Source organism: Plectropomus leopardus, chromosome 1 (genome assembly GCF_008729295.1).
Source record: "Plectropomus leopardus isolate mb chromosome 1, YSFRI_Pleo_2.0, whole genome shotgun sequence".
Taxonomy (NCBI): Eukaryota; Metazoa; Chordata; class Actinopteri; order Perciformes; family Serranidae; genus Plectropomus; species Plectropomus leopardus.
In genome coordinates this window covers 11664843-11683729 of record NC_056463.1, presented here as the reverse complement: position 1 = coordinate 11683729, position 18887 = coordinate 11664843, and the positions used below count along the sequence as shown (strand labels likewise).

General features: G+C 40.5%; 1 protein-coding gene across 1 annotated transcript; it reads left to right on the top strand.

Annotated features, from left to right (window-relative positions):
• The first annotated feature begins 56 nt into the window (after positions 1–56).
• On the top strand, positions 57–18055 carry gas6 (growth arrest-specific 6). Its single transcript, XM_042492565.1, has 15 exons — positions 57–581; positions 803–963; positions 3697–3721; positions 3826–3888; positions 6541–6663; positions 7671–7790; positions 9331–9453; positions 11368–11489; positions 11679–11797; positions 12528–12717; positions 12807–12971; positions 13600–13768; positions 13976–14115; positions 14195–14396; positions 16051–18055. The coding sequence occupies exons 1-15, from the start codon at positions 509–511 to the stop codon at positions 16200–16202; spliced, it is 1947 nt and encodes a 648-aa protein (XP_042348499.1). The 5' UTR covers positions 57–508; the 3' UTR covers positions 16203–18055.
• Positions 18056–18887: the final 832 nt, after the last annotated feature.

Genomic DNA, 18887 nt, shown 5'->3' with positions numbered 1-18887 from the left:
CGCACGCACACACACACACACACACACACACACACAGTGAAGGAGGGGAGGGAGGGCTGAGGTGCCTGCATCGCTACAAACTCCTGCTTGCACTTTCCAGAGCTACTCCCCCTCCTGAAGCAGCAGAGGCGTGCTGTCTTTCTCCGCAGAGAGGGGACTCAGTCCGGCCAGAGAGGGCTCAACACGAGAGAGGAGGGTCAAAACACAAAGTACAGACCGCAATGGGGGACGAGCTGAACCGCAAAGACAACAGGACGGTCGCTTGATTAGCTTGAACGATATGTGGGAGAAACACACGACAGTTTAGGCAGCAGCGCTCCGCGGCGGTGATTTCACATCAAAAACGTTGACAACCGACGGTCGGAAACTACCTGAATACCTGCAGTGTGTTTCGCTCCAACGTTAGCTTCGGCTCGGTGACATTGAGCGATTGAGAGACACAGAGGGGACTACAACACGGGACAGGAGAAAGTTTCTCAAAGCTTGGCGCAGACACAGCGGTTAAACAATGCGGTTGACCCCGACAAAGTCCCTTTCATTAGCCCTGCTAATCCTGCTGGTTGTCCGCTGGTCCGACAGCAGTAAGTAAACAATTACATGCTAGGTGGCTAGCTAGCTCGCTAAGTCCCCTTTGACATTTGTGTTGTGGCTAATGATGAGACATGTTATTAACGTCATTAATGGTGCTTGGATGTTTCGCAACCTTTTGGAGCCAAAATAGTGCTTGAATCCAGAGTTTATTTCACCTTCTGATGTTCCTGTAGCTTAATTAATGTATTTTTGGGGTGTCTTTTTTTTTAAGTTTCGTTGCCTGCCCAAGAGGCGAACCAGTTTCTGAGCAGACACAAGAGAGCAAACCAAGTTTTCGAGGAGACGAAGCAAGGACACTTGGAGAGGGAGTGTGTGGAGGAAAAGTGCAGCAAAGAAGAGGCCAGAGAAGTGTTTGAAAACGACCCAGAGACGGTGAGTGCATTAAATGTTATGGCACTATTAAAGTTTTGATGGTTTTCATGCTAAGGTTGCATGCAGCGACCAAAACACAACCTCAGTACCACACCTTCTTCTCCACTGAGCTACTGCAGCACTAAAACAGAGGCAAGGCAAATTTGTTTATGTCACATTTCATTCTCAAAGGGAACCCAAAGTTCTTTACAGATTAAACAACTCAAAGTTCATTGTAGCCCAATCACAAAGCATGCCCAAAAGGGCTGAACAAATAGTAATTCCTGTCAATTGAAATTGATCTATAAAGTCCAGTATCACAAATCATAAGTAGCTTCAGAGGGCTTTACAACATATGACAACCTTCTGTCCCTGGACCCTCACATCAGATAAGGAAAAACTCCCTAAAAAACCCTTTAGCTGGGGAAAAATGGTGGAAATCTCAGGAAGAACAACTGAGGAGGGATCCCCTTCCAGGATGGACAGACAAACGATGTCAGCTAACTTTCCAAAAACACCATAACCACTTAGAATTGACCTCTATCTTTAGTTTTTATCAGCTGGTATTTTTAAGAAAACATACAGCTGCAAGGCTGGTTGTTTACATCATGTTCATGTTGACTGTAAATTGATGAGTGCAAGGCCTCAGTAGACTAATGATTCATTGTCTGGGCTGCTGGTGTTCATGCTCCAATAAGTCCAGACAGCTGATAGCTGTCAGTGCACATAATATTCTCATCAAATACTTGGCATGTTTTTTGTTTGTTTCTATGACAGACATTGAGTCAACATGACTAAGCTGTAGTTTATGAAATACAGTGTCAATGAAGACACTGCAATCCCTATGCTCGGCTTCATACATGCACACATGCTCATATATGAACACATAAACACAATTTCTTTTTAGCTTAAATGAATTCAGTTTAGTTAAATTTAGCCCGATCTACTTGAGATCTGCATAGGTTCTTCCTAAATATGGGAAACTCTATCCCTGTTTTCGCTACCTGTATGGTTGTATGTCACACATGACTATTCTCAAGTATCCACACACTGAAATGCATGCAAATTACACAAACAAACTCCTGACTCTGATTGGTCTCTCTTGGAGCTGATTAGCTGTTTCCTGTTGAACATGGGCTGAGAAATGTGGCTCATTCATTCAACACAGTATTGCCTCATTAATCTGTATAGCTTCCACCCTCTTTTTCCATTCGATATTTACCAACAAACAAAATCCATCACAGTGTGTGCATTCAGAAATCTTTACTGCAGATTAGTTTCCATTCTGCATTCATGAATGCACAGATTAGCCTTTCCATTCATGTGAATACATAGGCTTATTGAATATATGCTATATATGCAAACAAGCTCCAAAGATAGGCTATAAATTACATAATATATCACAAAACATGGAAAATAGGCTATCTGACTTTTAAGTCCTTACAGGATGGCTGTGTGCAGTGTGTTGCGTGTGTTGCGTGTGTTGCGCGTGTGTGTGTGTGTCTTTTTTGCGCACTCTTGCTCAAACCCCTTTTTAAATATTAGCTGTCCAAAGTATTTCTTGCCATTGTTTAATGTTTTTACTTGTTTTGTAAATCAGATTCAGATGACATTTTGACAGCTGATGCTGTGGTCTTAAACATTCGCTATTACTACTATTAAGTTTTGCTGTTGTGAATTGCAGCGGTGAAGGGAGTGCATAAGGCAATCGATCAGAGTCAGAGATTACTCGTCAGATTAGCGAAGTGGACAGACATGGAAGCTGAGGGAGGGAGGATTAAAGTGAAGTTGAGCTGGGTTCAGAGGAAAAGGTGAAGTCAGGTGATGTCCCTTCTGGTTCAGTTCGAGGACGTACATCATCATCACAAAAGCATTTGCGTGCCTGTAGTTTTCCATTTCGTGCCACAAAGCTGCAGACTCATTCATAGCTGCATTATTCATTCTGAAAGTGCCCATCTCTGACTCCGCATTTTCTTCTGCTGCAGCTTTCTGGCTCTGCAGGAAGAGGGTGTTCCTCCTGGATACTCCTGATTATCTTTGGAGACTCCCAAGTTGTTGGTTTCTTACTTCTTAGGTGAAAAAAACTAAGTAAAGCAAACTAGTTCTGGGGCCGCACTATATCCTAACCAAATGTGACTGACCTTTGCAAATCATTTGTTGCAGCAAATCAGGGGTATAATCAGGTAATTATGCTGTGTAAATATTTCCCTAGACTTTTGCCTGATATCTGATTTTTTTTTTTATCTCATCCTGCTGCATGTGGCTCATACTGCAGCAAAAGCTCTCTAAAGGCTCTGTGCCTCCAGAGCAAGTCTTTCCATTGGTAGATCATCCCAAAATTTTGACCTACATGTGGAGGAGTACTGCAGCCAGAAGGCGGGATGGATGCTGCTACTATCAGGAATGCAGAGAATTCTCAGGAAGCCTTTGGCAAAGGGCCGCACCCATTAGAGGGAGAACAAACACATATTATTAACTAATCACTGTTATCTTTCATTGGACATTAAGCACACATACATAAACACAAATGTCAAAATTAATGATCGTTTATGAGCCTGCTTTCACTTTCATGAGAGTGAGCGTAAAGATCAGCCGTGAAACGAAACCAAATCCTAGATTCTGTCAAGTATTTAAAAAAAAAACCCTGCACTAATCGTAAGCATTTATTTAGATTATCTTGTTCTGTTTAGATTTTTGTTTATACGCCTTCGTAACTTTATCCCTCTCTCTTTCCACTTCTTTTCCCTGATTTAGGACTACTTCTATCCCAAGTATTTAGGTAAGTTATTGCGCTGACCAAAGCTCTTCATCTCTACTTCTAACAGCCGGCTTGACTGATTATATGTTTGTTATCTCTTTGCTTTCATTTTCGTTTCCGTCTAGCCTGTGTGGAGAAGTTTGGAGATGCCGAAAAGAAGAAACAGGATCTGATTACATGTGTCCACAGTGAGTTTTATGCCCTCTTCCTTACTTAATTTTAGAGCTTGATGGCAGGACTGTAGACAGATTGATCGATGTCTTTTTCTCACTCTTCCTTTCTGTCTTTTCACTTTGTGAGTACTATTACATCTAAGGACAGGCGCTTAGTTATAGTGTGGGGTTGGGCTGCACTGCAGTAGCACCGCTCTGCATCACCCTCAGGCACACACTCTCTAAGCAGAAAAGGAGGAAAGATGATGAAAAGGTGCTGAATTTCTTAAGCAACTGCAGGTCAGTTGTTGCAGCGTGACGCACCTCACTGTGATTTTGAAGTAGCCTGAGTGTGCTATATGTGCGTGAGCTCAGGTATCCATGAGTAACATTGCAGCACTTTGCTACAGTGATGCTGCAGATTGGTGAATGAGTGGCACACCCCTTCAGTCGTCACATCACATACTCACTCACTCGCTCTCTCTGGGTGACTGCACCAGTGTCTTCGTGAGCTGAGCAGGAGGAGTGACGTGAAAAAAAAAAAAAGTCTGACGTGAGAGGAGCGCAGGATTTCTGCTGCATCAGGATACAAGAGAACGACCCGGCTTTACTGCTATTGGCTGAGGAAGCTCGGGGGGGGTTTCCATGACTCAGCTGCAGCATCATGACACGGCAGCTCAGCACCTTTCTCTCTCTCACCACTTCTCTCTTTATCTCTCTTTCTCGCTGCAAATCTCTGCCCATCTGTCTCCTGCAGATGGTGGGTGGTACACTAGTATCAGAGCGGATCATGACTTTCCACTAAGTCCATTTATGGAATATTTCAGAAAAGGGATTTCACATACATGGCATGGTATGGAATGATACAGTTTCAGCTTCATATATACACATACAAAAAGCTGATTTTATTGTAAGCACAGCAGTTTTAATTATCACTCTCCTTCTCTTCATTTCTGTTCTCTGTTTCCTGCAGTTTGCAGACTCAAGTGTATTATGAGTTACAGCAGAAAAATTAGAATAATTAAAAATACGTCTGCCCATTCTCTAGCATAAGTGACATGAAATGTTGCTGCTGTGTAAACGTTGAAAGGCTTATCCAAGTCATTGTTGTGGTAGCCCACAGTGTGAGCTTTATTACATGAAATTAAGCTCGGACATGCTGTTAAGGGACCTCTAAAACTTTAAGGAGAGGAAACAAGTGAGACTCCTGATGTTACCGATATATTACTGACCAGGAGCTTTATTCTGATTTATTGAAAGACTGCCCTTAGAAGAAGGCATGCGGTATAAAGAATCAAGTACCAATACTGATAAAGATATTTTCACATTTCTTTATTTTTTATTTTTGCAGAGTTTTCCTTTTTTTTTTTATGTCTTTGTGATCGGCGATAACTGGCCAAAGGCAGTAAGTGTTTGGGTTGGCTGTACGTCCGTCTGCCCCATTCTCATGATAGCGATATCTCAAGAACACCTTGGGAATTTTTTTTCAGATTTGGCAAAAATGTCCATTTGGCACCAACGATTAACTGATTAGACTTTGGTGGTCAAAGGTCAAGGTCAGCGTGACCTCACAAAACATGTTAGTGGACATAACTCATGCTAATATTGACAAATTTCACAAAATTATCTAAGAGAGTAGCTGATGCCTGGTTGAGACTCTGGCAACCACTTTTAGACATTACTGTTGAGCCCTGTTGATATTTACCTTGTAAAACATTTCCAGCTTCTTTGTAATTGTCCGACAGTGTCGCATCAACTAAAGGGTTTTGGTAAATATCAAAGCTATATCTTCTGGTTCAACTAAAAGTATACTACAATACTACTACTGACTATGCATTACATTTTTGATCAAGTTATTACATAATTTGATTACATTTTCGGTCAGGTTAAGTTTAGTTTTGATTACATTTGTAGGTATTATTACGTTTTGTCATCACCTTGTTTATTCTGAAGATTTAACTGATGCTGATTTGATTTTCTAACTATATGTAGCACCCATGTGTTAGCAGGTAAGAAGTGTTGTTTAGGCGAGTCTGCTGTCAATGTGCATATACTAAAGCTAGATTATGTGCAAAGTGTTTACTTAAACTTAAATCACTGTGAGCGCTGGAGGTTTCACTAATGAAATTGAGGTATTTATAATACTGTGCATCATTCAGTGAAAAGGTTGTGCCTTTGTTTTTCACATGTGAGCTTATCTCACTTCTGCTCCCCTCATTTTCTCCACACTGTCCTGTTCTCTCTCTGAACTCCGACTAACATGCCCAGACTTGTCGAGCAGTCTCCGCTTCTAAGAAAAGGAAAGCGTATTGGGAGAGAAAAGATTTACACATGTGCTCACTTACACAAGCTGGGAGTGAGAGAGAGGGCTAAAGTGAAAACATTTAATAGAAAAAAAAAAGTGAACAGTAAGATTGAATTTCCGTTTGATCTTGTGTTTTGTGAGCTGGAGGACAGGTATGCTGGGAAGGACAGAATTAGGGCATCTCCGGCAGGAGGGCTTAGCCAGCGTCAGGTTATTTTTTATTGAACTCCTGATATGCAGAACATAAGAGATGCCCTTCCTCTGTCCAGTATCAGTATACAATTACACTCATTGCATGCTTCTGGTTTGCACAGACTCATTTTAAAGCAATAATAACACTCCTTCCCTCTGTGTGTGTCTATTTTTTATTCTCTCACTTGTAGATATTCCAGACCAGTGCTCACCATCTCCCTGTAATGCCAGAGGTACAGTGCGCTGCGAGGACAAAAAGGGCGACTTCCTCTGTCACTGTTTCACAGGCTGGGCAGGAGCCAGATGTGAGAAAGGTACTGCCATTGTGATGGAAAGTGAGGAAGGATATATATAAAGGTATAGGTGGACTGTGTGTACTAGAGCTCAGCAGAGGTTGAATTGTTGCAACGTCATTCAGTGTCACATCAGTGTCTCTGGATAGATGTCATGGTCTCTGTGACCTTGATTCTCACAGCTAATTCCTGTCACGTCCACAGATACAAAGATCAGGCCTCCCACCACTTTCATTAGTCATGTAATTGTCAAATATTTTCATTGTTTCTCATCATGTTGATGGTTATGTTTTATTTTGATCTTGCAAAACTCTCCTAATGTTTTTTCACTTCTATTTTACAATCAAAGCTGTTGTTGATTTGCCTCTTTATATCCAGCTGCTGCTGTTAGTAATGATGTGTGAATTGTGTGTCAGGTCAATATGAACTGCATGTACGGGAACTCGCAACAGGAATCTATTTGTCTCATTAGAGGTCAAAGCTATTGTTGCTGTGTATGTGAAGGGGAGGCTTGCATTGAAAGTTAGAGCATTGGTTCCACTTTACAAGGGAAATGTAACAAATATTAAGAGTATAAGCAGGAACTGGAAAACACACATAATTTATACACACACTGTGTGGGAGAGGGAAACACGTTGATTTATGGCACAGCCACCATTCCACACATTTCCACTGTGACTCATCCTGCCACCTTACTGTTAGAGGAAACCAAAACAGATTCAGTTTGACTCGGACTGAGCCTTTTCCACTTGACGACCGCACTCCTCCTAAACACTCAGCTGCAACACTCAGCCGCAATGACATAGTGTGTCAGTTATTTGTGAGGCGTTTAACAAAGTACAAATTCAAACTGTTTCAAACTGTGCGCTCCTGTTCAGGATTTCAAAATATAACATTAAAAATCAGTTTCATTAAGCACAGCGTGATTTTAAATTACTATGGGAAATCTTAACACAAGCCAGACAGCCCAAACCCATGATGGTGTTTTTCCTGCGTTCATGTTGACTGTACCACCATCCTGTTTGCAGATGTCGACGAGTGCAGCAAGAGAAACGGAGGGTGTGACCATGAGTGCAACAACACTATGGGCAGTTACCGCTGCTCCTGTCACCAAGGCTACATGTTGGTGGGACGCCACATGTGTAACGGTTAGTACATCATGTACTCAGCTAGAAACCTGTCAATACAGTAGATGCAAGTAACACTTTGATTCAGTCTGTGTTTGAACAAACTTTAACTCACTTCAAACTATAAAATGGATATTATTAATGTAGTTTTGGTTATGTGAATATTTTTAATTGATTTGCAAGGATTGAAACGTGAGTTTTTCTGTTTTCGATCCCAATAGTAATCCAAAGTTAGAGTCGTTCTGTCTTGTGATGTAATCATCATTGTAGGTCCATAAACAATAAATGGTTTAGTCAATGAGTACGACAAAAAAACATCCACTTCACAGACCCTTTGCCAGGTCCAACATTACACAGGGTTTGATATTAACAATGGCCCAATGGCCTGTGGCCACAAAAAGTTACTCAGTGGCCACCATATATTGCCTGTCAGTGGCCTCCCTGTGGCCACCATGTTTTACTAAGTCTCTCATTAGAATAAGACTGTGTGCCAGTGAGATTACCTGTCTAAATAAAGGTTACATTACTTGAATTCATAAAACTTGTTTCTGGCTGGCTACCCATATGACGGAGTGACTGAAGCATAGGTTTACTAAGCCTACACAAACCGCTGAAACTATCCTTACAGAAAAATTAGAAACACACAAAAGGGACCATGAAAAACAAAGGTACAACAACCATTCAGGAGTGAATGGAAAAAGGAGATTCAATGGCAAGAATAGAATGACAATAGAGACAATGTTATGTACCGTATGTTTACAAAGATCTTGAGTTGTCAATTTAAATAAAAAATGATTATATATTTTCATTTTGTTAATGTTAATGTCAATTATTAAACATGTCAAAGTTAAGAGAAGCTGTACTAAGTTGCATTAAATTGCATTTTCTATATTGTTTTGGCGTAAGGCAACATAAGACTTTGGCAATCAAATTTACACTTGGCCAGTGCTTGAAAATGTTACCATTTTTTCTGTAGGGGTTGGAATCACCAGAGACCATATATTGGGATTCATTGATTTATTACCTTTTTTCAACTGCAGTTTATGTCCCTGAAGCAAAACTTTGTCAACATCAGTGTCATCTAATAAGATAAAGTTTTCAGTCTGCTCATCACACTTTATTTTACTGCAGCAAAATGTATCTGATGGACTGAAATAGCAGGTTGATTTTATTATTCCACTAGGCTACCAAAAGTTTAATTTGTGTTTGTAATATTAATAATTTATATAATAAAAAATAAATACTAACCTAATTTTAAAGACTTGATGGGGTAAATTTAATATTAAGGTCATTTTAATTCAAGTGGTTAATCAATCAGCACGAGATTTGAGCATCTGTCTTGCGGCTGATTATAATTTCCCACTGCTCAAATTAATCCAGATTAATTTTAGGTGTCTGGTGTCTTTTCCTGGCCCACTTTATTCCTGACACTAATGAGCAAATGTACAGATAACCACCTCAGATCATGTTGTTCCAGCAGAGGAGTTGACTTTATGGTCTTCCTGATTCTGTTGAACTTCCACCAGATGTTGACCAGCTGACGGCATTTTGTGTCTTTCAGATGTGGACGAGTGTGAGGATCCAGGTGTGTGTGGAACGGCACGATGTGAGAATAAGGAGGGCAGCTACGATTGCTTGTGTGATATCGGATATGTCTATGACAATATAACCAAGAGCTGTGTTGGTAAGTGAATATACACACACACAGACACACAAACACACGCAGTTTCATGAGAACTGAGTGAGGAGCAGCTTCAGCCTCAGCAGGACTTGATGCAGCTGTGTTGAGGGGTCAGGAAAGGAATGCAAACACATTTGAAGAAATTCTGCATAAGTAGGTAACAGGTCACCGTCTCCATTTCAGTGGGAAAATACACAGACTGACCCTGTGATTCACTGTTGTTCCGTACTTAATGTTTTTGCTAGAATGTCTTTTTGATTTTAAATGGGGTCAGGACAGAAACTGTTATAAATGCAAAATAGATAAGGTAAATCTGAAGTGCAATACACAAACACAGGAGATGTGATGGGTTTGCAGGTATGAGAAGTGTCTTTCACTTTTCGAAGTCATCTCAAAGGGATATTTTGGATCTTTTGAAGGTGGTTTTATGGGGAACTTATTACCTACAGTAGATGTTAGTCAGCCCGTCCACAGTTTGGAGAAGCAGGCTTGAGTCTGGCACTGAGGCAAAACAATGTACCGCTGCTGAGGATCCGCAACAAAATGTATTTTAGCCACCTAAAAAAAAGTGCGCTTTATGTTAAGAATATTTTTACTGCATTACCTTACCTTCAGACAGTGATTCCCGACAGGGAACTGAAGCTGTAATATTGCTCTATTTTAAGCCAGACTCCATTGAGAAAAGCAGTAATTTAACATTGCTGAACACAGGAGCTTCTGGTCTATTGCTGCCTTGATCAATTAGTTTGTTTCTTTGCCCTTTTAAAGGGTTATTTTGGATTCACCTAAGCACAAGAACATAAACTAGCTAACTAAACTAGGCAGCTGTAGACCAGCAGCTCCTGTGTGCAGCGAGCCAAAATTACTGGTTTGATCAATGGAGTTTCTTGGCTTTAAGGGGAACATAGATGAGGAACTGAAGACTTTAACGGCTTCTCTGTCAGAACGGGCTGTCGGACTAAAAGGTGCATTAGTAAAAATATTATCAATATTGCATACACTTAAAAGTCTAATAGATTTTTTTAGGTGGGTTTTTTTTTTTAGGTGGCTGCAATGTGTTTAGCTTCTCCAAACTGGGGTTTGCTGACAGACATCTACTGCAGGTAAAACTATGTAAAGTACCTCATAAATCCTTACTTCAAAACATGCAAATAAGCCCTTTAAGCACACAAAATCATGTTTTAAACATGCAATGATTTGAAAAAACCCTCATAGCCATCTGTGCATTTACAGAAGCATCACTAAGCCAAATCCTCAAGGAGCCTTGGATCTTATTAAATGTTATTTTTAAGAGCACAAGATGTAGAAATATGATATTGTTTACTGTATGTCAAACAAGTTTTATCTCATGTTTTCTCAAGCGGCTAGCTGCTCAACATATACTTATACTCAAAGAATGGCGAACGTCCAAGGCCAAAAACATGCTGTTGTGGTATTTAATAAGATAACATATTAAGATAAATAATCACAACAACAGCTCTGTTGGTAAAACATGGAATAAGAATTTTAACCGAAGTCATTAATCACTCGTGTGCCCTGTTATGCTCTGCAGTGGAAACCAGACTTTTCATAACCTCAGTGTCCCTCCTCTGAGAATTAACGTTTATTATAGCCAACCTTCTCATGGCCATGTAAGGTTGTACATGGAGCAGAGAGATACCACCCAGTCAACGTCAAAGACCTCTTGACTCAAGTGTTGTTTGCATTCCCTGATATGTTGACAGGAAAGACATCTGACATTTGTTAATGCTCCTGGAACTGATGTTTTTTTTTTAAATCTTGGAAAGTTTTGACTGAATCCTCCACAGATGGGACTCTGATAACTTAATGAACTCTCTGATTCTCTGTAACCTTTTATACTTCACTCATGACTTTCTCCTCTCCTTCTCTTTTACTTCTCCAACCTGCTCTTGTCAGATGTGGATGAGTGTGAGTCGGGTGTGTGTGCAGAGGAGTGTCTGAACACTCCTGGGAGTTTCCGTTGCTTCTGTGATGGTCGTCAGGGCATGAAGCTTGGCCAGGACCTCAGGAGCTGTAAGGTGAAATACATGAACTGTAGCAAATATGAACTGGCAATTTCATAGTTCAGCTCTCACCTTTGTTGTCAAGTGTGAACAAAAAACTGCATTCATAATTGGTTAAACCATTTTAAAAGTCTTAAATACACAAGTGGTTCTCATGAAGGAGCAGCGTGAGTTATCTCTAGCTTTATGTCTGTATTTTCACAGCCCATAACTCCCTGTATGTCGCCATCTCTGAAGAGGAACTCTCGCTCCCTCTACCTGGGCCGCATGTTCAGTGGTGTGCCAGTTGTGAGGCTGCGTTTCCGTCGTAGGATTCAAACTGGGTGAGAAAACTGCTTTGCTTTATTTTTACTTGAGTATAATGACAGATAAATGATTAAATGGAGTGAGCAAAACTTTTCCAGCATGCTCGTTGGTTTAAGTATTACACGGGCTACAAATTAACCCAATGCTGTCCGAGGAATTGCATTAAATTTAAAACATATTGCCTAACCCCCTTCGTGTTTGTTGATTTGGGTAGATTAAGAAGGTAAAATAATTCCATTTTTAAAAGCAATGAGCTGAAGCACAATTTAAGCTTCAGGCTTTAATCAAGTTCTGTTTTCAATTCTTGTTTCATATTTTTGTTTTTTGTGCACGTTCATGTAAAAATAATAAAGTGAGGGCACCCAGTAGCTCAGTTGGTATAGCTGGCGCCTCATGCACAGAGGCTAAATCCTCGCCGCAGTGGCTGCGGGTTTGATTCCAGCCACCTGTCTTTGCTGCGTGTCATCCCCTCTCTCTCCCCCCTTTCACACTTAAACTGTCCTATCAGAATAAAGGTGAAAGCCCAAAAATAATCTTTACAAAAGAAAAAAAAAGGTATAATAATTTGATTAATTAATTTTTGAATTAACCATACATAGTTACTCTGAATCAACTCATTCTAAAAAATGTCAAATATCACGTATAACTGTTTTTCTTCTTATCCAGTCTTTAACATTTTCCCTTTATTTCTTATTTATTCTCAATTGTCTTCGTCATAAAACATACTTACTGGTTACTGCTCCCCAGCTTTTCTGCAGAGTTTGACTTCCGTACCTATGACCCCGAGGGGGTGATCTTCTTTGCCGGAGGTCACCTTAACAGCTCCTGGATCGTGCTGGCAATGCATCATGGGAAGCTGGAGCTGCAGCTGAAGTATGGCTCAGTCAGCAGGGTCACCAGCAGCGGACCCATCGTCAATGACGGCCAGTGGAGAAAGGTTGGAGGCTTCTGTTATGAAATACTTGTCTACATCAGCTTCATTGGGTTATTCAAAGTTCCGTAAATGTCTGGTTTTCTTGTTTTCAGATCTCGGTGGAGGAGCAGGGGCGGAGTCTAGTGATTAAGATAGACAGGGAGGCTGTCATGAAGATTGCAGTAAATGGTGATCTGTTTACACTCAAGAAGGGCATGCATGAGCTTAACCTCACCGTCGGAGGAGTCCCTTTCAGAGAAGATGGCCTCGTCAATCAGGTGCTTATTTTTATGTGTTTGTGTAATTTTTCAAATTTGGCACAAATGTCCACTTGGAATCAAAAATAACCTTATTAGACTTTGGTTGTCAAATGTCAGGGTCACTTTGACCTTCAAAACATATTTTTGGCTGTAACGCAAGAATTTGTTTGTTATTAATGACAACATTTCACACAAATGGCTAATAGGATAAAATTGAAGTGTTAATATATTTTTTGAAAAAGTCAGCTTCACTGTGACATCATTATGTTCTACAAAAACACTTTTTTGGCCATAACTCAGGAACAGAAGGGGGGAGACATTTAGTCAGATACTGAATTGGTGACAATTGTGGGTGTCCACCTTGAGATGTGCTGATTGTATAGATCCTCTGTGCTGCCAGGTTGAAGATGTGTGTGAAGCATCTACGTTTTAGAATATGCAGCTTCTGTGCAGCAACATCCATATTTGACGCATTCTCTACTGTCATGGCCACATATGAGTCTGGACAGACATGGATGCAAACTGCTGCAGCAACTTGACTGGTTAGCTGAAGAATACAACGGCAAGGCTAAATTTCTAGCATAGAACCATGTACCACAGAGAGAAGTTCTTATCATAATTCTCAACTGGTGTGATTATTCTTTAGGTGAATCCCCGTCTTGATGGCTGTATGAAGGAGTGGAGGTGGTTGACTGGTGAAGATACGTCCATACAAGAAACCATTCGGTCCAATGATAACATGCAGTGCTTCAGCACCGAGGATCCTGGAGCGTATTACCCCGGCACAGGCTTCGCTCTCTTCAACATCAGCTATGGTGCAGTGTGTGCATGTGTGGGACTGTATGCAAAGGGATTGCACATCTTAGCATTCTTACTCAAGTACTTAGTCAATGTTTAATTTTGTTTGGGTGAATGTTAGTTGGCTCTCGTCATCACCAACACTTTTGTCAATAGTTTTCCTCATTTTGTTTGTCGACAAAGTTCATGACCTGTTCTTTCACTTTCTGTTATTGCTACTTCAGAATCACAGAACCTGACCATACAGTTGATTCTGCGTCCAACTTCTGCGATCGGAGTGCTGTTTGCACTTGTTCACCAGGACAGAGTCCCTCTCTCCATCACTCTGGCTGACTATCATCCCGGCACTGACGAGTGGAGAGATGTAAGTACTTAAAATTTCGACCTGTGTGTATTTGTTAATGTGTGTTTGATCTACGAACTGACCTTTTGTGTGTCTTCAGTTTGTTCTGGTATCTGTTGGTGATGTCATCATCGCAAGCTCTCCTGCCCCCCTGTGTGACGGCGAGAGTCATGAAATCCATGTGACGATCTCAGGCAACCAATCCCTGCTGCTGGTCGACGGTCAGTCTGGACGTAGTGAAGACACCGAAATTCCTACTGACGTCCTGTCACAGTCCAGCACCTTTATAGGAGGCCTACCTGGTGAGAACTTGCACATTTATTTACACATTTAACCAAGATATTATTTATGCAGTATGCAGAGTTTTATGTCCTCAGCATGCAGGAAACGTGTTGATGCTGAGCACTAATAAACAGTAGAGACATCTTAAGCTGTCAGACATATTTTACATCGGGGTGGAAATGGAGGAGGAATAATTACATTATCAACTCAGATCATGTATAGGCATGACCTATTCCCGTTGTGTTTACATGTCTACATTTGTTTACATAAAAATGTCATGATTACATGATGTCAGAATAAACCGCAAGGTCTTCCTGACCATTACTAAGGTGCAGCGATTCTCTCTTTTATTTGATGCCTCAGCGCCGGGGACAGCCATGGTTTGAGGCATTATGTTTTCAGGTTATCCGTTCATCCGTTCCATTTTTCGTGAATTCAGTATCTCAAGAACGCGTTTCAGAGTTCTTTATAAATTTGGCGTTAACGTCCACCTGGAATCAGTGGCAAACTAATTCGATTTTGTTGGTCAAAGGTCAAGGCCACGGTGACCTCATTGTCTCATTCTTGTGAATTGGATATCTCGAGAACACCTTGAGGGAAATTTTTGAAATTTGGCACAAAGGTCCACTTTGACTCAACAATGAACTGATTAGATTTTGTTCGTCAAAGTTCAAGGTCACTGTCACCTTGGGTCTCATTCTTGTGAGCGTGATAAAAGATGGTTTTGAAGAAATTTCCTCCATAAACATCAACTTGGACTCGAGCTTTAGTTACTGGTAGTCTGCAGCGGCTTTTTCTGATTGGAATCGGCACAGTCCTGATTGGTCCTGATGATACAATTTGTTGATATCAAAAACAGATGACATTTTCACTTTTTAAAATATTGAGGCAGATGGCTGCATGAAGCTAGAAAATGTCTGTCAACTCTAACATACCATTTCTTAAGAAGGAATACTGGTTAGATTGGGGAAATAAATGTATTGGCCCATATAATATTGTAGTAGGAAAGATATGGATATATTAGGCATCCATTGAATGATAAAAGGTGACTCCTGCCAAAAGTTCAGCTATACATTTAACATTGTTTTCTTTTATTGTGAGTTTAGCAAACCGTGATAATATTTCAGGATCCAACACTCTCTAAGCTGAAAGTAAACATAAAAAAAGATTTTGTCTTGTTGCCTTGATGAGCATTGTCATGTGTATTTAATAAAAGTGTTGGTTAAAGGTCCAGTGTGTTTGATTTAGTTGCATCTAGCAGTGAGGTTGCAGAACTGAAACCTCTCTTTTGTGCCAAGCGTGTAGGAGAACTGCAGTGGCAGACGTGGGAATGCAGATGGCCGTATCTAGAGCCAGAGTTTGATTTGTCCATTCTGGGCTACTTAAAAACAAAATGACGGACTCTATGGTGATATAAACGGCTCATATTATGGTCATGGAAACACAATGAATCTTATTTTCAGGTGATTATACACTAACACATAGTTATGAATATTATAGAACATTTCTGCCCGTAGATGCCCCTAAATCCTCCACACTGGACCTTTCATGTGTTTACTGATTCTGTACAGTGACTAATACTGTTTGCATACACACAAATCAGGTCACAGTAAGGACACCCACACAGTCCATCTTGTTTTCTTGTTAACAACATGTTGTCCTGTCTTCCCTTAGATGTTCCTCTGGTGTCCACGCTGGTGTCGGCGCCCTACAGCGGCTGCATGGGGGTCAGTGTTAACGGACAGCCTCTGGACTTAGACCAGGCCATCCACAAACACAATGACATTCGCTCACACTCCTGCCCCCTGCTGGACTCTCACCAGTGACCAGCACACCAGTCTGCCAAAACGGATCCATAAGCAGTTCATTGAGGCAATGGTGATTATTCCATTATATTTATAAAAGCTTTGACCAGTGGGGAGATGTTTTAGATTGGAATGTCAAAAAAAAAGGTGTCGTGGTTCAGCTGGAGCCTTAGCCCAGGATCACCCTGTCCTTTTACTGTGATTACACTGCTGCCTAGAGGCATTTGCAGGAATTTTCACAGTATTCTCAAGCCAGTGAGCAATATCCCCTGTACTAGGCAGAAGATACGGGAATAAATGCTGCACAACATTGCCTCAAAAACTGCCCATGTATCACAGCCTTGTAAGCCCACAGGAACACACAGGGCCTTATCTAGATCAATGTCCAGTGGCTGGTCTTGGGTCAGCCTACTACGCCTGGCGTCCTGTGCTTGGATGCAGATCTGACTGTAACTTTGTAGGCAGAGTGACTCTTTGCTGCAGCAGTCATGTTGCTTACATCCAGTCCACCTAAGACCCACGCTCACAGAGCTTGAAATAATCAAGTGCTCATGTAGAATCTGATAAAATGAAAATAATGGGGACCAGACAAATAGTCCTTCATCAGCCGCCCTACTCAGAGAAAATGTGTGAATAGGTGCTCATATCTGCATGAGTGACTTTAGGGGTTGATTGGGGACTGAATTTGCTCCTAACAAGCTGAATCCCCTCCGTCACCACAGCAGCGGTGGCGTGCTATTAGGCACAACTTTGTGTTCTGTAGAAAACCTTGCACATCGTTGCAGGCAGGAATGGACTGCCTGTGAACCCGCTGAAGCAGCACTCCATGTCTGCCTGCAACCTTAAAAATCAACCATGTGCCTACTAAGAACAACCAACCCAAACTTCACCACAGCTTCCCTCCAAACCGGTGAATCATTTCACAAAGGTGCAGTACTGTAACACACAAACAGAGCTTAAGCTTCTCGTAATGAATTGTACTCATTGCAGTTAACACACTATGCATTTCCACCTGTGCATTTTAGAGTATATTTTAAAGAACTGACACCCTGATTCTCAATAATCTTTCATCACTAACTTGATCACAAAGGCCCCTTCTTTCCCTCAGAATCACCCACTTAAAGTTAAAACCTGCCATATTCCAATCTGAGGATGATGAGTTTAAGTCTCAGAAGCACAGGGAGACAGGAAGGGGCCCTCTCCTCGAAGGAGAGCGAGTGAGCACTGCACCGAACGCACCACACAAGCTACTGAGAGTAAAAAGAGTGCGCTGTAATATACTGAATATGTAAATAATGTGACTGTACAATGCTTTATAGAAGACAGAAAACAAAAACACTACCTTATGCTCACTGAGGTTTTCTGCACATTTAAGTTGATCCAAAGTCAAACCGTAATCCAAGTCACTCAACTCCATCTGCGTTTTAAAAAGCAACAAATGCGCACTTATTTTCTTGGAATAGGACCTGTGAGACCGTGAAAGCAATAGCCAGGGATCAAAGTAGTGTAAGTCTTCAGTTTTTTAATTTGATTTAATAGGTGCTGAGCAAATCAAAACACAATAAAAACAAAGAATGTCAGGAGCATTGTGACTGAGAATGCCAAAAGGGCTCCATTGTTATTTTACTTCCCTCTGTAATGTATTATTTTCTATTTTTTGATGAATGAATGCCAGAATATAGAGCTTGACGAGTAATTTTTTTTTGTTTTTGTTTTTTTATCGTGTTGTATATTGAACTTTAGTTTTCATTTTTCACTTTAACTGCCAGTATGTGTACAATGCTGAGAGGAGTCTGCCTTTTGAGTTTTAACTTCCCTCAACAGTGAAAATCCTATTTAAAAAAAAAACAAAAATAAAAGCAGTTGTATGAAAATCATAGAGTAAAATTGTATTTTCAAAAAAATAATGGTATGCCGTGTGGTTACTTAAACATGTCCAACATATAAAGTTCTAAGCTCAAGGTTAACTTATGTGCTAGCTTTTTCCAAAACAGCTTTTGACTGTATTGAGTATGAATTCAGCTTTTTATTTCTAAGAGGAAGAACCATGTGATTTCTTTGAAAAGTTACACACATAGTCTTCACTTAAAGGCAAAACAATACACTAAAATACTGGCAGTAAAAACAGTACTACTGATGATTGAGATTTTAAAGGAAAAGCTCAACATTTTAGGAAATAGTTTATTGTGGAAAGACTGTTTTTTTTCCAAGTGATAAATGGAGATAACTTTTGAAGCTGGTTCAGTATTCAGCTTGAGGGCTGCAGCTGGGATCCAGGTTCCAGTGTAGTGTTAATGTGCTATTTTGCGCTGTGATTTTATGTCTACTAAAAGTGCTTGTTTTTGCCTCTGACAGGCTCAGAATGATATTATAAGTGTCCCTACAGAGATCGACCTTCTTGTTTGCCATTGCCAAACCCACCAGAGTCCATATACATAAACAAAACTTGTATCATCATAAAACTCACTTCATTCAAAGTCGACAGAAACAAAATAAAACTTACAAAAAAACATCTTGTTCCATCTTTTCACTATTCCAACAACCGCCAACTCTGATTAGGTTAAAACAAACCCTTAATTCACACAGTTAGGTGGTAAAATATGCTGACTTTATGCACACTAAAATTACTGTTTATTTAAATAGAGGCACTTTGTGGACTGTTTCTGGTTAAACAAAAAATATCTTTTGCTTTAACAAAAAGATCCA